The sequence below is a fragment of the Salvelinus fontinalis genome, chromosome 17 (assembly GCF_029448725.1).
Source record: "Salvelinus fontinalis isolate EN_2023a chromosome 17, ASM2944872v1, whole genome shotgun sequence".
NCBI classification, from domain to species: Eukaryota; Metazoa; Chordata; class Actinopteri; order Salmoniformes; family Salmonidae; genus Salvelinus; species Salvelinus fontinalis.
In genome coordinates, this window is record NC_074681.1 from 38,580,777 (window position 1) to 38,602,109 (window position 21,333).

General features: G+C 40.4%; 1 protein-coding gene across 3 annotated transcripts in view; it reads right to left on the reverse strand.

The window, feature by feature from the left end:
* LOC129814313 (microtubule-associated serine/threonine-protein kinase 3-like) overlaps positions 1-20,052 on the reverse strand; it is a 48,768-nt gene extending 28,716 nt beyond the window's left edge. For 2 of the 3 annotated variants that reach the window (XM_055867370.1, XM_055867367.1), the window contains exons 1-6: positions 12,020-12,469; positions 8,922-9,007; positions 8,062-8,134; positions 4,867-4,887; positions 4,635-4,713; positions 1,982-2,139 (exon numbers count right to left, since the gene is read on the reverse strand). In XM_055867370.1, the coding sequence (XP_055723345.1) occupies positions 1,982-2,139; positions 4,635-4,713; positions 4,867-4,887; positions 8,062-8,134; positions 8,922-9,007; positions 12,020-12,105 (503 nt within the window). In that variant the 5' untranslated portion in view covers positions 12,106-12,469. Of the gene's footprint in view, positions 1-1,981; positions 2,140-4,634; positions 4,714-4,866; positions 4,888-8,061; positions 8,135-8,921; positions 9,008-12,019; positions 12,470-18,181; positions 18,214-19,335 lie in introns of those variants that run through there. The other variant, XM_055867368.1, reaches the window with a different exon arrangement.
* Between the last annotated feature and the right edge of the window lie 1,281 nt (positions 20,053-21,333).

Below are 21,333 nucleotides of genomic sequence, written 5' to 3' on the forward strand. Positions count from 1 at the left end.
GACAATGCCTACTCACATTTGGTCAAAAATCACACGATGCACACTGATGTCATTGGAAACACTTATCCTTCTCCATCCAGGCTGTATCACAACAAGCCGTGGTTGGGAGTCCCATAGGGCGGCGCACAATTGGCCCAGCGTGGTCCGGGTGGTGTAGGCCTTCATTGTAAATAAGAATGTGTTCTTAACTGACTTGCCTAGTTTAATAAAAGGTTAAATACATGTTTTATTCTATTTTACTACACCACATAGAAACGCACCATTTTCACATACAGTGCATTCATAAAGTATTCAGACCCCTTTTTCTACATTTCGTTATATTACATCCTTATTCTAAAACAGGCTAAATAAATAAAAATCCTCAATCTACACACAGTAACCCATAATGACTAAGCGAAAACAGGTTTAGACATTTTGGATGAAAAAAAAAACAGAAATACCTTATTTACGTAAGTATTTAGACAGTATGATATGAGACTTAAAATTGAGCTCAGGTGCATCCTGTTTCCATTAATCATCCTTAAGATGTTTCTACAACTTGGAGTCCACCTGTGGTAAATTTAATTGATTGGACGTGATTTGGAAAGGCACACACCTGTCTATATAAAAAGGTCCCACAGTTGACAGTGCATGTCAGAGCAAAAACCAAGCCATGAGGTCGAAGGAATTGCCCGTATAGCTCCGAGACAGGATTGTTTCGAGGCACAGATCTGAGGAAGGGTACCAAAACATTTCTGCAGCATTGAAGGTACCCAAGAACACAGGGGCCGCCATCATTCTTAAATGGAAGAAGTTTGGAACCGCCAAGACTCTTCCTAGAGCTGGCCGCCTGGCTAAACTGAGCAATCAGGGGAGACAGAATAGAGTTGTGACGTCTGGCCAACGTACAGTATAACCAATGTAGAACATCTTTTACAAACGCTGTCTAAACTGCATCTTCCCAATGAATCCTGTAGACATCGTGCCTACGTTGGGCAGATGTGTGTGCTATCTGGGAACATATTGCTCACTACATGTCTGCTGCCACTCAAATTTGCATACCACCACAACAGATGATGCAATCTCTATTGCACTCCACACTGCCCTTTCCCACCTGGACAAAAGGAACACCTATGTGAGAATGCTGTTCATTGACTACAGTTCGGCGTTCAACACCATAGTGCCCTCAAAGCTCATCACTAAGCTAAGGACACTGACTAAACACCTCCCTCTGCAACTGGATCCTGGACTTCCTGACGGGCCACCTCCAGGTGGTAAGGGTAGGTAACAACATTTGCCACGCTGATTCTCAACACGGGGGCCCCTCAGGGGTGCGTGCTTAGTCCCCTCCTGTAATCCCTGTTCACTCATGACTGCACGGCCAGGCACGACTCCAACACCATCATTAAGTTTGTCGATGACACAACGGTGGATGGCCTGATCACCGACAGCGGTGAGACAGCCTATAGGGAGGAGGTCAGAGACGCTACAGAAGGTAGTGCATACAGCCCAATACATCACTGGGGTCAAGCTTCCTGCCATCCAGGACCTCTATACCAGGGGGTATAAGAGGAAGGCCCTAAAAATTGTCAGCTTCTACCTCCCCCCAACCCATAAGACTGCTGAACAGCTAATCAAATGGCTACCCAGCTTTGTGTGTTCACCAGTGTAGTTGTGGTCCAGTGTAGTTTATCGCAATGATACATCATACCAGATGGATGTCTGCCTGCTTGAACAGCAATGGCTCAGATACAAATAAAAACATGAAATGAGAGATGCGCAAAAACAATATAACATTCAAAATGGGTGAATCTAAGTTAGCATTTCACGGTAAAGTATACACCTGTTGTATTTGGCGAATGGGACAAATACAATTTTTTTTTTTTTAACACTTCAACTGTTGTGCAGATTCATAAATGCATTAGGAACATCTGAAAAACTTGTATCTGTTGGCGAACGGTCCCTTTAAGTGTGTTGGTGGTCTGATTGGTGGCGTGCCTACCTAAGACTGCGGGAGCGGAGCCTCACAAGGGATGAGGGCTGCCCTTCCTCGTCCGCCAAACTCTCTGTGCTCCGGAAGTGTTTAAACAGGAAATTAAGCTCATCTGCCGTGGGCTGGAAGGGCAGCTGGTGCAAGAGCTCCTGGGAGGAGGAGGAGGACTGGGGGAGGAGAGCGAGAAAGAAGGAGAGAAAGATAGAGTAAAAGAAAGAGGTGTGAACGAGACAGATCAGTTTGTGTTGACAAAGTTGTTGTTTTTCTTCCATAAGATGAGGCCCTGAGGCCTTGATACAACAAGCTAGACTTCTGTAAATATGTGTACATGCAATCAAAGCAACGCCCTTTGTGAACTCATTATCTAAGTTGATTTTAAAAGTGCTGACAAAACAGTGTTTTCAGGTTAACTCAGCTCTGCAGATAAATGAGATTTGCCTGAAAAGATTTCCGTTTCCATAAGTAAGCTATAACATCACCTTGCCACGTATTATAAGACAATGCATAATGCTTAGTAGCTGAATTGTCTTTGATGCTTCTATAGAGCCAACTAAATGTCGAAGCTAAATTGGACTGCGAACGACATCCTGCATCCAGATTGGTCTTAAAAAAGGATTCCGTGAGCTTTCAGTGTGTCACCAGAACCAGTATTTGTTTCCACAGTAGCCCAAGGCACAGATGACGGTGTGTATTTTCATTTAAAACCAAAATGCGCAACACGCAGACAGTGGAATTTATTAGCGTCCAAAAGCTTGTGTTTCCCTGAAGGAGGATCATATGACCTTTTCTCCGAGGGAGGAACCGGAGCACTACATAATGGGTTAACTGACACCGGGCAGTGAATGGGGTATTGTGTGGGAATGGAGGGACTGACCTCACTGCCTAAGCCATAGAAAAATCACAGCCCAGACATAGCGGCCTGAATAGAATGGGCCTTGTTTGTCCGCCGGCTGGGGTGTCTTTCGACAACTCCAAAAAAAGAAAACAATGCCACAAGACCCAGAGACAGACACAGCTGACATATTTAGTTGCCCTCGGTTTGACTTCCTGTATACAGTGCAGTACGAGGAAATGTGCAATGTCATCCAGTACTTGTCTGGCTGGTGATGTACTGTTTTTCCACAGGTCTAGGGTTTATTGTTAACCTGGGTTTACCCAATAGGTGACAAATTATCTTAGGCGGGGGGGGGGGTATATAGCTAGAAAAAATGGGTTCCGACACACTGAAATGGTGCTGGGAGACAAGGCTAATTCAAAACTAGTCAAGAAAAAACGAATTAGTAAACTGAAATAAAATAACAAACCTGTTCGAAAAACAAAAACTATTATCTTTGACTCCAAAACGAATTAAAATAAAATCCATTAGGAATTATATTCAAATATTTGATTTTTTTCTTAACTTAAAAAAAAAAATTAAAAAATAATCTAATGAGGTTAAGCTTTTTGGAGGATTTACTGAATATGGTCAGTAAGTGCGGCCAGGTGATGGCTTCAAGCTTTTCACACCTAGCTTGAGCATCACTATCAACAGGTAGCCAACTTGACTTCTTACATGTACCATTAAAATTCTAAAGGATTAGATTGATTTAAAACATGGATGAAAGTTTCCTTCAACCATATTTTTTCAACTTGTCTCGGCACTCTTCCTATTGAATCTAAGACACATTGAGATTGACTAAGACACACACTTTTTTATATAACAAGCAAATCAGGTCTGAAAACTAACAAAAAATAAAATGAATTGCTAATTTAAAAAAACAAAAGGGAATAAAAACAAATATAAAAATACCAAACTATAACAACCTTACAGAAATAACGTTAAGCAGTGCAAAGCAAACAACCAATGCCCCGAGCAACTGAAACAATAAATGAGGATTTCACTTCAAATTAAGTTATTTTGGGCTTTTAATCATGGGGGTTAATGAATAAATCATTGTACAAGAACTACAAAGTAGTCATTTTCCTAAGTTCCACTGTACCATAACTCCCTCAAGCCAAAACACTGACAAAAAGCTTAAGATGGATGAGGGCTGGCGAGGCGTTTCATCAGTATTACTGTTCTCCCATCAGGTGACTCATGAGTCCTGCTCTTACGACTGTCCCCACAGCTGGTTTACATAATTCACAGATGTGCTGAAAAGGACACTCAGCTGTTTATAGGGGACACTGCCAACAGACAATATAGAGATGAACATTAAACCCATTCTGTGGTGAATCATCACAGCCACGTCAAGGCCAGGAGACTTAAATCCCGGAACAAGGACAAGGCACACAGAATATCCCGGACAAGCACCTAAAACAGAATATGCAACCCAAGTCACAAAAGGACAGAGAATATCCCAGACGAATCCCCCCCAAAAAATGATTTAATTTTTGTTTTACATGTGCCTCGTCTTCCCTGGTTCCTGTTTAGCGATCTTCTACAGTATAAAATATCTTACCTGGACTTACTTTCTATTACTAACCTTAAATACTGAACTTAACAGCCACATGTCCTATGAGTCTACTGTACAAGGTGGTGTTGCTACATAGACATTTGATTGACAGCTATATTGAGTATTGACGACACTGCAAAAAAAAAATATAATAATAATAAATAAAAACACCCCCTTGCTGGTCTTCGAGGAAGAAGGGCTTAAATATTTAAATGAGGACCACTTACAGACACTGAGGAGCTGGGGGGGTTGGTTCCATAGCCAGACGAGGGAACGGAGGCCACAGACCATCTCCGCCCATCCGCTCTGGAAAGACATGGCGCTTGTGAGTTTCAATCTCTTACACATCCTCTTGAGAGTTAATCACGAAGCACTACCAAAAGCTGTCTAATATGTTTAAATTAAGTATCATTTAAAATTGACATAAGAGAGGGGGGGGGGGGGCAACTGTTTTCCTACCTTTCAGTGCGTGCCAGGTGACTGGTTCATCACATTATGACAGACAGGGAGACAGACAAAAACAAACAATCAGGTAAAGGTAAACGTAAAGCAGTCAGAAGCTCACAGACTAAGGTTCTGAACATCAGGCTACATCTGAACAGCTGATAACAGGCAACAATGCTATGAACACATTGGCACCTGCCTAATGAGTCATTTCACACACACACCACATTGCACTACCCTTCAGCTCAATCGCTTCGGTTTATATCCCAGCCAAATCTCCCACCTCAACACAACTCACTGAAACTTCTTTGTTTACCAAATGTGATACGCCATGTTGACAGACATGTTACTTCGGGGCCCATTTCCCTTCCCCATTTCCCTGACAGGTTTAAGGATGAGTCGATCCATAATGGCATGTGTGCCACAATATTCCTCATGCGTCAGGTTAGCGCCTTGTACAATCAGCTTGACTAACATGTCGACAAATCAGGTCTGACTTAATGAGATTGGGGTTTCTGTGGGTATCAGGGCAAGGATTAGTCGGCTGGAATATGTCCCTTTCTCTTCATATCTCAGATGTATTATTAAACCTTTCCAATCACAGGACCCGTCAATCCCGTACACGGGTTGAAAATGGCAGATTTTGTCATTGATAAACACCTAAATTGGAACGCAGTGGCTGTACAGTATGCTATATATTAAGTCAGAACTCAGGTCAGCCACTTCACAGTGCTGTATGGGTTTTGACTGACGTTTAACTTGAGCACTGCGCACAACAAAGATACACCCATCCCTCCCACTAATTGGGCTACTTTTGCACATTTGTTGTTGTCCCAGTGAGGGAAACGCTGCGAATCGAAAGGAGTCGATGTGTTCTGAAAGATGAGTCATTGAAGATGATTATAAATAACACTTTGATGTCGTACACACAAAAACCACACCCCCATGAGTCCAAATGTGCACTTCACAGTTACATATTCGAAAAACGCATGTCATTTACAATATCAACGTTTATGATCGCTGTGTTTGATCCACAGTTCCAAAGATGACATGCGTTATACCCTGGCTTGTCCCGAACACAATGAGCCCGTTTGTCGTATTGTGAAGAACATTTGTCGCAGAACACGCACTTGAACGCACTCATGACTCCATTCTTTGCGCACCAAAATTACAAATCGGTTGGTCTGAAGTGCCTTTCGAAAGCCTAATGCCGTAAGATTGTATTTTATAGCTGAGGTAGCCATGTTGGAAATATAAGCTTTCAAACGATGCCCACCTGAACCAGATTGCGATTTATAATGGAACATGTTTGGATTACAACAGTAAATTGTATACACACTATAATTGTGCGATGGTGGGGATGCAGGGCTGTGTTCCAAACACTTCCTCAAATGGCAAAGCTAGGAGCTTTAAGGCTCTTTCCTTGAGGTCATAAAAAGGTGCATTGAAATCACTTAGGAACTTTGCACAGTTTGATCCATTACTCAAACACCCATAATCGTTTTTTCTGATCTTATTCTCTCCCCATAATCTCCAAAGTGTTCCCTTTCAATTGCTACCATAGTCATGCGTATGCTTTTTATAACTGTTAGAAACATTTCAATTTGTCTCTATCGATGTAGGCCAATTTCCACAAGTGTAAGGGGTTAATAAGTGATATTATTTAATATTAAGGTACCATACCGCTGGAGAGGAATGGAAAGGGAGGCTGTTTTGATGTGCTCATTTTTTTTTTTTTAAATCAACACCCGTGTGCAGAGGTTTCCGGGTAAGCCAAAACAATGAGAGAATTATGCAATTAGATTTTTATTTAACTAGGCAAGCCAGTTAAGTACAAATTCTTCTTTACAATTACAGCCTAGTGTACAGTTGAGTCCCTTCTTGTTTCACACAGTTAAACATTTGCTTTAGTACATTAATCAAAAACACACTTGGTTGCAGCACCTGGAAAATGTGGACATAACCTGGGAGCTTTCCATCATAACAAAGTTCCGGTAACAGCTTTGATTGAACGATACCCATGGCACCCATTTTATTGTGTGTCAGTATTACTCGCATGGTGTTGTTTACGTGGCTAAATAATTGCATGCACAACAGACTGCAATCTATAAGTAGGACAAACAGACTGCAATCTATGAGTAGGACAAACAGACTGCAATCTATGAGTAGGACAACAACTATCCCAACTCAACACCTTACATAGTGCAGCCACAGCATCTGTCCACATCGGCATCTCGGAAACCTCAGTAAATTTAGCAGTGTCATGTAGTAAGTTAACGCAAACTTGCGCACGGCTAAAATGTTCCGTGTTATTTCCCCCCACTTATCTTTAAGGCTTATGGTACGGTACAGTGATACTGTACCATAAAAAGCTTTACCTCACCGTCCTCAAGCCTGACTGGTTTGCACTGTTGACCACTGAAGTGGATGATTGACTGTGAGCAAGCCCACCACTGGATACAACGTGAAGCATAATAGACTCGACATGAGGCTCTGCTTGTAACACATCATAATGGCAGCCAGAGCATGGGCACTGCATAGTGACTCTCCCTTTAAAATTGCACTGATAAATAACAAGTCCCATGTCCCGCGAGTGCCCCTAGAGCCATTTGGCTGGCTTCGTTCTAAAGCACGGTCCTCCTCATTAATAGGAGGTTTTTGATGCATTGGCTGTGGTCATGGGAATGATGGAGGTTACCTACTGTACCAAACCATCTTCTTCCTATGCAATTATGGGAGGATCTATCCTTTTTGACACTATATGATTTGCCATTTATTTCTATTGGCCACCAAATAATCTGAAACACAACCAAAACAAACAGCAAATGAATCCAAGAAATGTGTCACAAGCTTGATGTAGTCATTGCGTGCTGGGAATATGGGACCAAATACTTAACTTTGTGCTACTTTAATACACATAAGTGAATTTGTCCCGATACTTTTGGTCCCCTAAAATGGGAGGACCATGTACAAAACGTGCTGTATTTTCTAAACGGTTCACCCGATATAATATCCTCAAATTAAAGCTGACAGTCTGCACTAACCTCAGTCATTATATCATTTCAAATCCAAAATGCTGGAGGACAGAGCCAAAACAACAAAACATTTGTCACTGACCCAATCCTTTCGGAACTTCAATAACACAGCCAAATTAAAAACTAAATTTCTTCTATTAAACTGAATTTATTGAAAGATAGGATTTTTTCTTACCTGCGCGCAAACTGGAAGTTGGCGGTGGCACTGGCAGAGACATTTCTGGGGCTTTCTTGGGGACTACTTCCAGCTGAAACACAACAATCAGACTGTCAGAGTTTTATCACCGGGACACGTTTTCTAATCATCAAGAAATAGGCCATGTTGCTATAACTGCAGTCCGCTCTCATTCTTGGGAGCTGATGGCGCACAAGTAAATGCAAAGAAATCGGTCTCAGGCGGAACTGAATTCAATAAACTCAATGCATATTTACAAGCATGTGGTCTGGAGAGGACAGGGTTTTTGTGACGGGCCTAACTCATGCTCCTTTGATAAGTCTCAACTCCATCCGTAGCACTTTTATTAACTGGTCTGGCCATCCGAATTTGTTATGATGAAAATAAGCCTGACTGTCCGCTTGGAAGAGGATAACAAGTCTCAGATTTACTAAGTCCTCCACTGGCTCACAACCAATAACCATGAAGGAAGCCTTTCTCTCTTTCATGTGAAGTATATTTCATGTTATTCCCCTAAAGCGATACAAACCCCTCTGGTTTCGCAGTAGGGAGATCGTGATCTGTACATGAACGTCTTCGGTAACTTCAGCTTCAAAACAGAAGCCAAACAGTAATTTGAGCTTTGTCAGCTCAGCTGCTGCGTTTTCATTTGACTGTGAGAAAACTCTGAACACATATCATGTGGTTAGCTGTGTCTGTGTGCATTGTGCTCTGCTGGCACAATGCACTGGAAAGGCCTGATTGGTCTACTATCTCTAATGTCACATGTTGATTGGTTTGCTATGTGTTTATCGCATGCTGGTCTGGTATCTCTATCGCATACAGGGTGCAGTGCAGAGACGGCTCACAACAACACCTACCTGTGGCAAGGGGGAGAGGTGAGAGTGGTCGGGAGAGTGACGGCGAGGGGGTCCCGACCGCCAGACCCCTTTTGCTGTTACGGCAACTGTGGAAAAAAGGGAGAAAATTGCTTTGTGACACATTAAAGTAGTGAAACGTAAACAGAGTTGTGAAATTGGGGCTTAAATGCAACATGCAGGTGTTAAGAATATTTTGCCTGTATGATACAGTACATACTTTCACCACAAGTTTTGAGAACTCATGATACAGCAGATTTATCATTCAAATTGTGTCGGAAAATTATTTGGACCTTCTGTTTTTGGCTTATAGTTCCCCATCACAATCTAGGCAGGGCAGTAATGACCTAATTTGGTTGAATTGGACAATTTAGATATACCCAAATTAGTGCGCTCAGCAGTCCATTGGTTAAAAACCATCTCTGTTATTGGAGGGCTACAGTGCCTGCGGGGTGTGTACCCACCAGGCTCCATGGCCAGGGGTAGATTTACAGAATGGAAGGAACTCATTTTCAGTTTGTTTTGTTTTCGGAGATGACGGATCCCCAGTCCCCATTGTTGACGTTGGGCTGCCACTAATATCAATACCATCTCGCTGCCAGTGACCTAAAATAATTGAGGAGCTCAGAAGACAACTGAGTCTGACATTTCTGGGTTGGCATGGAGATCAGATTACAAAAGATGCCCCTTGTAATAAAATGTATTTCATGAATCTATTAATTCACTCAACTTTGTGGAAATCAAATCACAATCAAAACACTTAGAGGCAATGGAAATGATTTATGTCTCAGTCTATAAACAACCCGTATCGCTAGTAGGGACTTTACCCAGTTCCATGCATAAGGAAGCCAAGTGTAAAAGAAAACAGGCAGGTTTGTCATGAAAAGAGATTATGGTGAATACTTGGCTGTTGACACTGCTGGTGTTAGCGGTCAGGCGCACCTTGAAGTTTTTCCCCATCCACCGACAGGATTTTTTTTTAAACGTAGTAGGCTATGGTCAAACATGTAGGCTACAGACATTTACTGAATCGCCAATGTAAGCTACTGCAAGTATAGCGAAGAGAATCATTGTACCATCTAAACAACTGAAATATATTTTCCATAACCAATACTATTGTATTTTCAGCTGGTGTACAAAACAGAAAGTTAAACACAAAAAAAAAAAACTTAAGCACGGGAGGCGGAGAAAAAGCACACAAAACAGATCTGTGAACTGACCTCAAAAAGCAATAATATGTCAGATCGCCCCAGATCTACCACTTCTTAGACTTGCTTTCAATGAGAATGACATATCTATAACTCACAACTGTGAATTTGGTCAGGTCGCCCCAAAAGTTACATATTGCAGCTTTAATGCACAGAGCTTTTGCTCATTTGCGTAGCTAATTGTTTAATTTATTTAGACCCAGCGTTTATATTTGAAAAAGGCGTTTATTTGCTGAAATGTGTGCCGTTGCCCAGCTATTAAAAGGTAAATTATACAGTTTTGCTTTATATTTCAGCCTGGTCTCATACACTAGATGTAACATAATAAATGAGAATCTAGGAAATTAGTATGATATGGTTACATAAGACAGAAGGTTACTTAAGGCAAAAACAAAAAAAGTTGGGTGGGTGTAGAACACGAACGTCTAACAACGCAAAGGTTGTGTTTGAATCTCATCATGGATAACTTTATTCTTTTAGCAACTACTTAGCATGTTAGCTAACCCTTAAGCTAACTCTAACCACTAGCCTAGTTAACGTTAGCCACCTAGCCACAACAAATTGGGATTTGTAACATATCATACAGTATGTATCAAAAACTCATAACATATATGAAATGGATGATGGAAGTCCACAAATTAATCCTTAACATTACATACAAAATAGATGACGTTGTCCACAAATTAATACATACATACCAAAACAAACTTTAACATATCATATCAGAGGGGTTTGAGCTGTTACCTACACAGTCTGACAAAATCATTTTAGTGGTTCAAAGTAAATAAGGCATACTTTTATGACTACTGAATACCAACTATCAAATCACTTAGATAATGTATTTTCAGGCTCACAAAGCAACTGCTTTCTATCCCTCTAGATCTTGTGTTCTCTCATTCTGTGTATGCGCTGCACAGAACGGACAAGTTTAAGCGGGCATGTAGTGGATTATGGTCATTGTAGTTAATTACCAAGTTTTCTGTGCTAAACTACATAAAATATTTTCCTGTTGGAAACTACAACTCCCTAATACATCGCACAATTCAGGCTTGATCTGATTTCTCTACAGAAACTGCACATCAAGTAAAAAAAATTAAAAACAAACGAAATGGAATTAAAATAACTGAACTGAAGTTGGTAAATTAACCAAAAAAATAACAAATGTTAGTTAAATCACTCAGCACTACATATCATACTAATTTGAGCATCCCAGATTTCCATTTACTATGTTACATCTACCCCTGAGTCCAGGTTGCATTTTTAGCTCGACTATAGTATAACCTATACCAGTTGCATTCAACTCCTACCCTACTTGGTCCGCTGCCTGCTGGTTTTCTGTTCTACCTGATAATTGCACCTACCCGGTGTCCCAGGTCTAAAATCTGTAGAGGGGAACAATTTTTAAAAAGCAGTGGAACTGGCTTCGATGTTGAGTTTGTGGGGCCTATAGTGTAATGAACAAGTTGTGAGCCTTCTGCATGAACAACACTGTGTCCCCATGGACAGCTGCTGCTTCTATAAGACAATACATAGGCAACAATAACCGCATAGTCTACAATGGCCACGTTTCTCTATCGGAAAAACAAAACTAGGGCGGATGTAAACGGACAAATACGGTAGTTGAGACCATAACACGAAACCATAGTGAACAACATGAAAGCAAAGGCCAATGTGTACTATTGTCGTGAATGGGAAAGTTACTGTTTGAGAAAATCTTAAACAAAAAACATTAAATAAGCGACGTCATTTTAGTCTGTGGTCTGGTGTTGGCATTTTGCATTTCAATTGTCTTAGTCAAAGCAATAGGCTAAACTGCGCGGGTCCCATCCATAAGTCTTACACTATTACTGATTTAAATAGTTTGGCAAATCAGATAGAAGAAAATCAAATTACCTTTTCGATCTTTTCATCATGGCCCCAGTCACAAAACTTGTTTTGTAGCTGGGCAAGACTGTCCAGTAGTAATTCTGATCAGACATGATGAATTAGAGCGATACAAAGTGATACTTTATCAAATTTCGTAAATGACCACTATCTCTTGAGAAACATAATTGTTATTTCCTCGGAAAGCACTCGGAGTCCGAAACCAAAAACTCCGACAATGGTTAGCACTATTTGACTGCATACCCGTGGCAGTTCAGGCAAGAAAGCAACCGTAAATGATGCCGTCATCGCTTTATTTCTTCCCTGTGAATTTTCGCGCACTACATTACAAGACTTTCGCGCGCATCATCAATATTTCCAAATCAGCAAAACTGATAAAAACTTCCCAGAAACAGCTAATAATTGTACAGATAATTGTGTCAACCCATCGGTTGGAGGAGGGATTGCCGCGGATGGGAGGAAGTTGTCATTTGGGGATTGTTGCGCTCACATGAAAGTTTGATCATGGGTTTTACATCGATTTGAATGTCATTGCCCACGTTTACATCTATACCAATATCCAGTTATTACTCGGGATAATAAAGTATTCGGTTTGAGTTGACGCAAATAAAACATCTTATCGTTTACAATAACCCGACAAATCTTGAATCCCGTTTATGAGAAACCCGGATAAGATGCCCGCTATAAGCTGATATTAGACGGGATACTGTGACATGTCGACACCTTATCCCGTTTACTGTTGTTTTTCACGGTCTGCGCAGGCTCAGTTTCGCATATCATGGGTGTGGTGTGATAAATTGTCACCAGATTGTCAAACAAATCACTTTAAAAAAGTAGGCTATACATGCCGCAGTTTGATCCGCCATAATAATGTATTTTTCTGATACACCGTACTGGACCGTATAGCCTACTAGCTTAGGCTACTTTCACCCCTTATTTATCTAAGTTTCCACTTATAATTTCCAACATTAGGTAGTCCGTTTGTCAACTAGGCTATAGTTAAATACATGCAGCTTCTCTTCTGTTATAACGTGTTGCCCCAGAAGACTAAATAAAGTAGTGTTCACCAGAAAAATGTCTTACATCGGTCCAAAAGGCTTCTTAACAGCTTCTACCCTCAAGCAATAAGATTCCTGAACAGCTAATCAAATGGCTACCCAGACTTTTTGCATTGTCCCTCCCCTCTTTTTTTACGCTGCTGCTACTCTGTTTATTATCTATGCATAGTCACTTTAATAACTCTACTTACATGTACATAGTACCTCAATTCCCTCGACTAACCTGTGTCTCCGCACATTGTACCGGTACCCCCCTGTATATGACCTCGCTACTGTTATTTTACTGCTGGTCTTTAATTATTTGTTATTTTTATTCTTATTTATTTTTACTATACACTTATTTTTCTTAACTGCATTGTTGGTTAAGGGCTTGTAAGTAACTATTTCACTGTTGTTTTCGGCGAATTTTTTTTATTTTTTTATTTCACCTTTATTTAACCAGGTAGGCTAGTTGAGAACAAGTTCTCATTTGCAACTGCAACCTGGCCAAGATAAAGCATAGCAGTGTGAACAGACAACAACACAGAGTTACACATGGAGTAAACAATAAACAAGTCAATAACATGGTAGAAAAAAAGAGAATCTATATACAATGTGTGCAAAAGGCATGAGGTAGGCAATAAATCGAATAATTACAATTAAAAAATGTGACAAATACAATTTGATTTGAAAATGTGATTTGATCAGTAAAACGCAACATGTAAAGTGTTGTCCCATGTTTCATGAGCTGAAATAATGTTTGATTCTCAAGAATAGATTGTGCACAAAATTTGAGGAACAAATGTGTTTACATCCCTGTTAATATGAGCATTTCTCCTTTGCCAAAATAATCCATCCACCTGACAGGTGGCATATCAATAAACTAATTAAAAAGCATGAGCATTACACAGGTGAACCGTGTGCTGTGGACAATAAAAGGCCACTCTAAAATGTGGATTTTTGTTATACAACAATGCCACAGATGTCTCAAGTTTGAGGGAGTGTACAATTGGCATACTGACTGCAGGAATGTCGACCAGAGCTGTTGCCAGAGAATTGAATGTTCTACCACGTCGTTTTAGAGAATTTGGCAGTAGGTCCAACCGGCCTCACAACCGTACACCACTTGTAACCACAACAGCCCAGGGCCTCCACATCTGGCCTCTTCGATCACCTCCGGGATCTTCTAAGACCAGCCACCTGGACAGTTGATGAAACTGTGGGTTTGCACAACCAAAACATTTCTGCACAAACTGTCTGAAATCGTCTCGGGAAGCTCATCTGTGTGCTCGTCATCCTCACCATGGCCTTGCACTGGCTGCAGTTCGGTGTCGTAACCGACTTCAGTGGGCAAATGCTAACATTCTATGGCCGCTGGCACACTGGAGAAGTGGCCTCTTCTCGAATTAATCCCGGTACTGTACCAGGTAGATGGCAGACCATGTGTATGGCGTCATGTGGGAGAGCAGTTCGCTGATGTCAACGTTGTGAACAGAGTTCCCCATGGTGGGGTAATGGTATGGGCAGGCATAAGCTACGGACAACGAACACAATTGCATTTAATTGATAGCATTTTCAATGCACAGACGTCCCGTGACGAGATCCTGAAGCCCATTGTTGTGCAATTCATCCGCTGCCATTACCTCATGTTGTTTCAGCATGTTAATGAACGGCCCCATGTCGCAAGGACTTAGAACACAATTCCTGGAAATTGAACATGTCCCAGTTCTGCCATGGCCTGCATACTCACCAGACATGTCACTCATTGAGCAAGTTTAGGATGGTCTGGATCGACATGTACGACAGCATGTTCCAGTTCCTGCCAAAATCCAGCAACTTCGCACAGCCATTGAAGAGGAGTGGGACAACATTTCACGGGCCACAATCAACAGCCTGATCAACTCGTGCTGCATGAGGGAAGTGGTCACACCAGATACTGACTTTTTTTTAATCCATGCCCCTCATTTTTTTTTAAAGGTATCTGTATTCCCAGTCATGTGAAATCCATGGATTAGGGCCTAATGAATGTATTTCAATAGGCTGATTTCCTTATTAACTCTAATTTAGTAAAATCTTTTAAATTGTTGCGTTTATATTTTTGTTCAGCGTAGGTAAAGTTGTCTATTTCATTTAGGGACCGGGGAGAAGACAACTCCAAAACAGTGGAATGATTGGTCCTGTGCAAAAAATATCCAATATCCATATAAACAGTTTGACTTTTTTTTAAAGGAAATGAAAAGCTGAGAAAACAATTAAACACATTTCTGATGATACGTCTGTTCGTCTTGGGTGCCTATTATATGTGGTTGAAATACTGTCTGCTTGCATAAGTGACAACAGGTTACATGCCCATTCCCATTTTCTCAAGAAAATAATTTTTTTACATATACATTTCTCCACAACCTGTTCAAGACAAAATTAACATTTGTTGCATCCTTTTACTGCAAGAAATGCATAATTCTGCAGGAGTTAATATATTAAGCTACATGTGAGAATTTCGAGGCCTCCAGTCAGTATCCATATTTTAGTTACTATTCCATATAACCCATACGAACTTAAACATTTTATAATATTCATGGATACAGGGATACTTGTGAGCGAGATATCAAAAGTTGCTTGTAAACAGCTTATGCCGAATAAGACCTTAAGCGTGATATGAGCTACTATCAGAATACAGTGTGGGCATGTAAACGTGGTCACTGTAGGCCTATGTAGTTATGACTATTTCAAAAAGACTCAGGTAAATTGATAAAATATTACCTAGTGCAACCATTAGTGGCCTATTTTTATCATTCCATAATAAATCATCAATCCTCTATAAAAACGCACAACAGAAATGATAAACAAATAATATATTTAGCCTATATGTTGAGAAAGACCTGTCAATAAACAATTAAAATCTATTTCACAAGACTTTCCCATTATATGCTCCATTCTTTATGACACCCAGGGCTGGCTCCAGGCATACGCTGTCGCTTAGAGCACCAGGCCGCTAGAGGGACCCCAAAATAATAATAATTATTACTACATGTTTTAGGAACTCAAATCAGGTTCTCAACTTACTGTTGAGAATTAGAATAGAAGAATACACCAGCTACAAGTTCAAAATTTGGTTTTGCATCAGCAATTTTTATCTTATGTCAATAGAGTTGCAAGAAATTAGCTTTAAAACTGAAAAGATCTCTCCACCACATGGCAAAATGAGTAGAATTGTATGAAATCTGTAGTAAAATTGCAACATTCTCTCTACGCTCCATGGCAAAATATGTAGAAAAGACACTTTAAAACTGCAACATTTATTACATTTTTTGGGGGGAACTCAGTTGGGGTCTCAACTTACTGTTGAGAGTTCGAATAGTAGAATATACCAGGTGCAAGTTCGACATTTGGTTGTGCATCAGCAGTTCTCCCTTCTCATGTCAGACAGTCACTGACAGTCACTCAATTAGCCATTTCAGCTAACAATTTTTAGATTGTAAATTAGTCTAGCCAGCTATCATGGCCGAATACAGACCAGACACGTACCCAAGTTTAAAACTCTCTCCACCCCATGGCAAAATCTCACTCAGGGCCCTCAAAAGGCTAGAGCCGGCCCTGATGACACCGGTTACTATGTCAATAAGACGCCCACAACAGGACAATATCTGTCTTATTGCACACCAATGGAATATGCCAGAGCTTCATCTTAGAGCTCTGCAATAGGCTATGACAGGGTCACTAGACAAATACACTAATTCTGACTGACATGTCATTAGGGAACGTGTGTAGAATTCAATACATGATAGGTGAAATTATTAATTTTGAATAACATAGATTTTATTTCCATACTAATTGACAAGACCTCAAAGCATTGATGTGCATGCACGCATACTATAAACATACATACAGTCCTTTCATAAAATGCATGGGTGTACATTTGATTAGATGTATCTATACAGCGAGTGTACAAAACATTAGAAACACCTTCCTAATATTGAGTTGCACTCCCTTTTGCCCCCAGAACAATCTCAATTCGACAGGGCATGGAATCTACAACGTGTCGAAAGTGTTCCACAGGGATGCTGCCCATGTTGTGTCAAGGAGCCTGGATGTCCTTTGGGTGGTGGACCATTCTTGATACACATGGGAAACTGTTGAGCATGGAAAAACCCAGGAGCGTTACAGTTGACACAATCAAACCGATGCACCTGGAACCTACTACCATACCTCATTCAAAAGGCACTTAAATATAATGATCTCAATATCCAAATTGGTAGTTACAGTCTTGTCCCATCACTGCAACTCCTGTACGGACTCAGGAGAGGCGAAGGTCGAGAGCCATGCGTCCTCCGAAACACAACCCTGCCAAGCCGCACTGCTTCTTGACACACTGCTCGCTTAAGCCAGCCACACCAATGTGTCAGAGGAAACGCCGTACAACTGGCGACCGTGTTAACGTGCATGCACCCGGCCCGCCACAGAAGTCACTAGAGCGCGATGGGACAAGGACATCCCGGCCAGCCAAACCCTCCCCTAACTCGGAAGATGCTAGGCCAATTGTGCAACGCCTCATAACCCATCTTTAGTGATGCCTCAAGAAATGTGATGCAGTGCCTTAGACCGCTGCACCACTCAGGAGGCCCCAGCACTTAAATATTTTGTCTTGCCCATTCACCCTCTCAATAACACACACACACACACACACCTCAATTGTCTCAAGGCTTAAAAAGCCTTATTTAACCCGTCTTCTCCCCTTCATCAACACTGATTGAAGTGGATTTAACAAGTGACATCAACTAAGGATCATCGCTTTCACCTGGTCAGTCTATGTCAAGGAAAGAGCAGGTGTTCCTAATGTTTGTACACTCAGTTTAAATTCTCATTCAATCTACCACTGTTTGTTAACATGTCCAAATATATTACTAACGTAAGGCCGATCTGCCACCTCAAGGCACTCGCAAAACTGGTTTGGGGTGTGAAACCACATTTGCCTACAGACAATTCACAAGCAGCTTTTTAAGAGGTGTTGCCTCATGGAAGTGCCAAGTAAATGTCAACTATTGTGCCAAATAACACCTTGTGACACCCTTTGGTTTTGTATCAAACGGTGAAACAAGAGCAGAGATAACCAGTGGTGATCTTCAGTGATACTTACATGTTCCCCCTTCGTGGAAGGCTCAGCTCTTTCTGGAATTGAGAGAGCGCCTCATTAAAATGGTGACAATGGCAGTAAAGATAGTCTTGCAAAAGGTAAAGGCTGTTTGATTATGAACTTAGTCTATGACAGCTATATCCCCTGCTGTTCATTCCCCTCCTATATGTAAAGATATTATAGCTCTGGCCTAGTTCTATAGGTCTTAAATATGTATTCTCATTCATAGTCATTTTGTAGGCTGTTCGGTTTGCTCGGATTCTTAAGCCCTTGTATGTAGAATATGCATGATAATGTACAGAGCATACGCATGCCGAAAATGATGTGTCTCAGTGTGCTGTATTTTCAAAGATAAAAGCAGGTCGTTTCACAACCAAAAGCACATTCTCATTGCAGGCTCATGTAAGATGAAGGTATCAATCAATATAATAAAATGAAAACACTTATTTTGGATATGGGGGCAAGCACATTCCCACCAACACCTCTTTTATAATAGGTTTAGAGCAAACAAAGCCGAAGGGATTTTAACAGCAAAGCCGCCATCTGAGTAATTGATTGGAATTTAAAAAAAACTCTGAACACGGGCCGTCAGAAGGACTAGAATTTTGTCATCTATATTGGATATAAGACACATACGTTAACATAAAAAGGGATGTTTCTCTAGCAATCATCCTCAACGCCCATATCACCACAGCAACCTAGTGTTGGCAATAAGACAATCTGTAGAAAATTGTCTGTCTGTAGAAACAAACGATTTATTAACTACACTTTCGCATCCACAAGCTTGCCCTTGAGTGCCAACGCACGCAGCATTCATGTGTGTAGAATGGATCGATAAGGTAACCTATCCATGACCATTTCAAGACAAGGTGGCACAATACACGGGAAAGCGAAATTGCTTTGATACTTGAGATCACAAGAACTGGCCATAAAACTGCGCCCAATGTAAACAGTTTATTTCGTTTGTCAATTGCTGTTTTACTAATCACAAAATAACCCTAGAGAAAGAGAGAAATGCATGTTTGCCCTAACGTGGGTCAACAATTGTTTGTGTTGGCCTATCATTAAATGTTCTTATGCCAAAACACAACTGCAAAGCATTATCATTTCAATCTTCAATAGCTATGCTGATGTTTTTCTATTATTGGGTTTCTTACCTGCAGCCCACGACGTCTGAGAATGTTTGGCTCGTCCATTGTAGTATAAATTATGACTATACCGCTGACTCCCTTTTTCCAATTTCATTCAACCCATAATGCGTCCTCCTGTATTATTCGCTGCGAGTGGATGTCGCGGACGCAACTAGCTTCATCCCAAAACGGAGAATTTCGTTTAATTGCCAGCCGCCCGGTGACCTGACCAGCCGTAAGAATTGGGAATGCATGTGCAGGGAGGTACTTCTGACAAATCGCCTTAGGCGGCAATGCGGGGACCTTATATCTCATTGATCCTACGCAGCCTTTTTCCAACCCCTGTCTCACTCGTTTTTTTTCAGGTAGGATATGCACTAATATCCTATTTGCAGTTCTACAATATATTTACATTCTATTTATCTGTATATATCTACCCATGTTCTGTGTTTGTGTGACGAGAAGAAGCAACTTTTTGCTTAAAATCCCATTCAGATGTCTTTCATGTGCCCCTTATTAATTTACTAATCAATACAATATCGACTTGAAGGAGGTTCGTTATACTCTTCATATGAGTGCACTATTGTGATACATATGTTGTGTAACTCTACATCCTAATTGGCCCATGCATGAAATAAAATTAAAAAAACTTCAGATGACCATAAAGAATGGTGCAACTCTGACAGTCAAATGGTGAAATGACTTGATCGATGATGAGAGTCTCCAAGTGGCACCACAATGTTTTCATACAACAATGGCTGTGTCTTGTCATGTAGTGTCATGTCCATTGATGTTAGCTGGAAGCATTGTTCTGTTTTTGCAAATTGTGGGTTTTAACACTAAATGCTGTGCATAAAAATCATTAAGGATCCGTCCATTTTTTTCAAATTTTTGCCTAAAATGACATACCCAAATTTAACTGGCTTGTAGCTCAGGACCTGAAACAAGGATGTGCATTTTCTTGATACCATTTGAAAAGAAACACATTGAAGTTTGTGGAAATGTGAAATTAATGTAGGAGAATATAACACATTAGATCTGGTAGAAGATAATACAAAGAAAAAAACATGATTTTTTTTGTACCATCATCTTTGAAATGCAAGAGAAAGGCCACAATATATTATTACAGCCCAGCTGCAATTTAGATTTTGGCCACTAGATGGCATCATTTATGTGCAACTTTTTAGACGGATCCAATGAACCATTGTATTTCTGCTCAAAATGTTGTATCAAGACTGCCCAAATGTGCCTAATTGGTTTAGTAATAACTTTTCAAGTTCATAACTGTTCACTCTCCTCAAACAATTGCATGGTATTCTTTCACTGTAATAGCTACTGTAAATTGGACAGTGCAGTTAGATTAACAAGAATTTAAGCTTTCTGCCAATATCAGATATGTCTATGTCCTGGGAAATTTTCTTGTTACATTTTTTTTCAATGCTATTAGCATTGGCCTACGTTAGCTCCACCGTGGTTGAGTGATTACTTTGACCCAGCAGTAGGTTGCTTTTTACTCTTTTGCTGGGTTATTCTTATTCATGTATTTTTGACTCAGCAGTGGGTTATTTCTTACTTTATTGCTGGGTTATTTTTCTACCTTCTCTCTATTACAGAATCTGTTAATTTTCTAAGTGTACAAAATATGTCTAACAATAATAATCAATGTTATAAAATTTCGACACAGTCTATGAAAAATTCTTAAAAGGAAATATGGCCAATCATGACAAATTGTAGATAAAAATACAAAATATGTGTTTTGAGTTATTAATTTCAGCTCCAAAATGAAGTCATGCAAAAGATAAACAAATAAGGAACATACAAATATTTTTTTTTGCACAATCCATCATTTCAAAATCACAGTAGCCCTAGCAATTAAAGCTGAGGAACGGGGCTGAAGAAAAGTAAACACTTTACCCTTTACCCCCAACCCCTACCAGGTATCAATTTTCCATACGAATTCTTGTAAAACACCAAAACATAATGTCTTCTGTTCCAGAGCCTGCCCAGTCACGATAGTGAATGTCA